The sequence below is a fragment of the Uranotaenia lowii genome, chromosome 1 (assembly GCF_029784155.1).
Source record: "Uranotaenia lowii strain MFRU-FL chromosome 1, ASM2978415v1, whole genome shotgun sequence".
NCBI classification, from domain to species: Eukaryota; Metazoa; Arthropoda; class Insecta; order Diptera; family Culicidae; genus Uranotaenia; species Uranotaenia lowii.
This window is the reverse complement of record NC_073691.1, coordinates 179,786,459-179,789,391: the sequence shown is the minus strand read 5'-3', so window position 1 is coordinate 179,789,391 and position 2,933 is coordinate 179,786,459. Positions and strand designations below refer to the sequence as shown.

Below are 2,933 nucleotides of genomic sequence, written 5' to 3'. Positions count from 1 at the left end.
TTTTTGAGTGGTTGGTATGCGAACGGGTTGTTATTTGGATTGGAGGATTTGGAAGGGAAAGGAGTAAGGGGAGATTAAGGAGGCAGGAAGACTATAGTAGTGACCTGTGTTTTTTAGGAAAAGGATGAGTTTTCTTTCTTCAGAGGGACAATTTGAGAGCACTTGACGGATGTTGTGCCCCAATTGACACGCTGTTCTTTCGGATGAGAAGATTGAACATTCGATGAGTAGGTGGCGTACAGAAATTGTACAGTGACAGAATGGACAGATTGGTGGGGGTTCTCTATCGAGTAGGTAGGAGTGCGTGAATCTGGTGTGACCTATTCGGAGTCGAGTTAGAACGATTCTTTATTGGGGGTTGCTACGGTCAGTTCATTTGAGTGTGCTGTTTTTTGCTTCGCGCAGTTTGGCAGTTCGATTTTCGACCCATTTTCTCTCCCAGGCAAGACTAAGTTGATTTTTGACGTAGCGATAGGCATCTTGTTGTGGGATGGATATGGATAAGGGAGTCTCTTCTGTGCCACGGAGAGCCAGACGGTCGGCGGCGACATTGCCGGGTATTCCCGCATGGCCCGGTATCCAGACTAGGGTTGCTTTTCTGTTTAGAGCTTTTTCGGATATGGTTGTGATCCAGAGATGTTTTAAGTTCCCTCCGGAGACAGCTTTTAAAACGCTCGCGGAGTCGGAGAATATGACGGGAGGATTGGGAGTCTGGGTGTTTTGAAGGGCGTCCATTAAAGCATAGGCTTCGGAGCTAAAGACGGAACATTGATTGGGTAGAGCTATAAATCTGTTGTTGATCGAGTCATGTATGCCACAGCCAACTTTACCATCTGTATTTTTGGAGCCGTCGGTGAAGATATGTGAACTTGAGGAATATTTCTCATCGACCATGTTATGGAAATGTGGTAAAACCACTAAAGGATGTTGCCCGGCTTTAATTTTATGTGAAAAGGAGAAGTCAAAGGGTGGGATTTTTTCGGTCCAATACTTAAAAGATGTTTTTCTTCTTGGGCAAATGGGTTGTATAGGGGTGTTAATAAGGTCTTGAAGTATTATGTTATTACGATCGATCATGGGTGAGTCACTACTGCCACCAATGGCGAGCCAGCGTAATGATTTGCAGGTGAGATGTTTAGCTATGAGAAAGTTGAATGGAGTCTGTCCACTTTCCGCCATCAGTGACAGTGTGGGGCTGGTGCAGAAGGCGGAGCTTATAATACGGATGCATCGGTTATATAGAGGTTCAAGTTTGTCATAGAGAAGTGGACCGGCTCGACTGACGAAACCAATTCCATATAGCGTAGAAGGTATTAGCCAGCCATGTAAAAATCTCATTAGTGAGTCCCGATTTGCCATGCTAGGTGTATTGCTAAGAATGCGAAGGGTATTTATTTTGTTCGTAGCGTTCTTTCTGATTTGATCAAGGTGTACTCTGAAGGAAAGGCGATCATCGATCCAAACTCCGAGAAGACGGAAGGAGTGGACAAGTGGTATGATTTGATCAAACATTTTTACCGGAGGGAGTTTTTTAAGTTTTTTCCTGTTAGGACCAAGATGAATGAGCTTTGATTTGTCAGGAGAGAAGAGAAAGCCGACTTTAGGGGCCCATCTTCCTACGGTATCTAGGGCAGTTTGTAGTCTCAAACGCGAGAGGCGAGCAAAAGGGGAGATTGAGATCAGAAGGATGTCGTCTGCGTACACAAGGATTTTGATGTTTTTGGGTATTATTTTAAGTATTGAGTTGATGGCAATAAGGAAGAGGGTTGGGGATATCACTGAGCCCTGGGGGACTCCATTCAGGACAGGTTTGGGATTAGAGAGGATGGCATTAACGATGACTTGGATCGAGCGGTTCGAGAGAAAACTATGGACCCACTGTAACCCACTGTAACAACTGCAGAGGCGATCACTCAACAACCAACAGATTATGCCCCGCTTACCAACAAGAACAGAGCATCATCCGGATCCGTGTGGATCTGGGTATCAGCCACTCCGAAGCCGCAAAAGAGTTTCATTCTCGAAAAAACTCAGCCATCATATCAAAGGTTCAACAACGCATTGCCAACACTAATTCATCACCCCAAGAGGACAACAACAAAATTTTTGAGCTGGAGAAACAAATCGCGGATCTGGTCAAGAAGAATATCGAACTCTTAGCCAGAATCTCGGAACTGGAAACCAAAAAGAAAATCCAAAGTGACGAATCGGACACCACCTTAACGGACTCCAACACCGAAACATCAATGGACACTGCCGACGACTCCCAACCGCTCAGCTCGACCCCGAAGCGTGGCCGTGGTACCGAATCTCCCGAAAAGACCTCTCCAGTTCGCATGAACAAAACCAGGAGACCATCCACCCAGTCCGACTCTGACTTCGAAATCCCCAGGTACGGTAACCAACCAATCAAAATGCCCAACCGCCGGTAAGTCGATTTTTACTTTATTTTCCACTGGCCCTCCTACCTGAACGCTATTTGAAGATTTTTCTCACTACTCTTGATATGGCTTCCAACATTCCTACGTACAAAACTGTAACCAATCTTGCTATCCAGTGGAATATTTTGGGTTTTAAAGCTCGTCTACCGGAAATTCAAATCCTTGTTGCCAAATATTCACCGATTATCCTCGCATTACAAGAAACCCTTATTTCAGATACATCTATCAATCGAAACGCAATCAAAGGCTATCAACTTATTACCCACAAAGACTCCTCCAATCCCCACAGAAGAGGCGTCTGTCTCGGTATAAAAAACGGTTTCCCCTTTTCCCCAATCCCCATCCAATCAAATCTCAACATCATCTGCATCCGTCTACAGGCTCCAATAAACATCTCAATTGTCTCCCTCTATGCCTCGCCATCACTTCCCTATCAAGATTTCGCCAAGGGCCTGGAAGATCTCATTCCTCAAATTCCACCCCCTATAATGT

At 45.1% G+C, this 2,933-nt stretch overlaps 1 protein-coding gene across 1 annotated transcript; it reads right to left on the bottom strand.

The window, feature by feature from the left end:
- Window positions 1-372: 372 nt before the first annotated feature.
- On the bottom strand, window positions 373-894 carry LOC129738187 (ribonuclease H-like). Its single transcript, XM_055729378.1, has one exon. It carries the CDS (start codon window positions 892-894, stop codon window positions 373-375), a length of 522 nt encoding a protein of 173 aa, XP_055585353.1.
- Between the last annotated feature and the right edge of the window lie 2,039 nt (window positions 895-2,933).

Bases quoted from the DNA above. Each gene is read 5' to 3' on its own strand.
- LOC129738187 (XM_055729378.1), bottom strand. From the start codon at position 894: ATGGTCGATGAGAAATATTCCTCAAGTTCACATATCTTCACCGACGGC.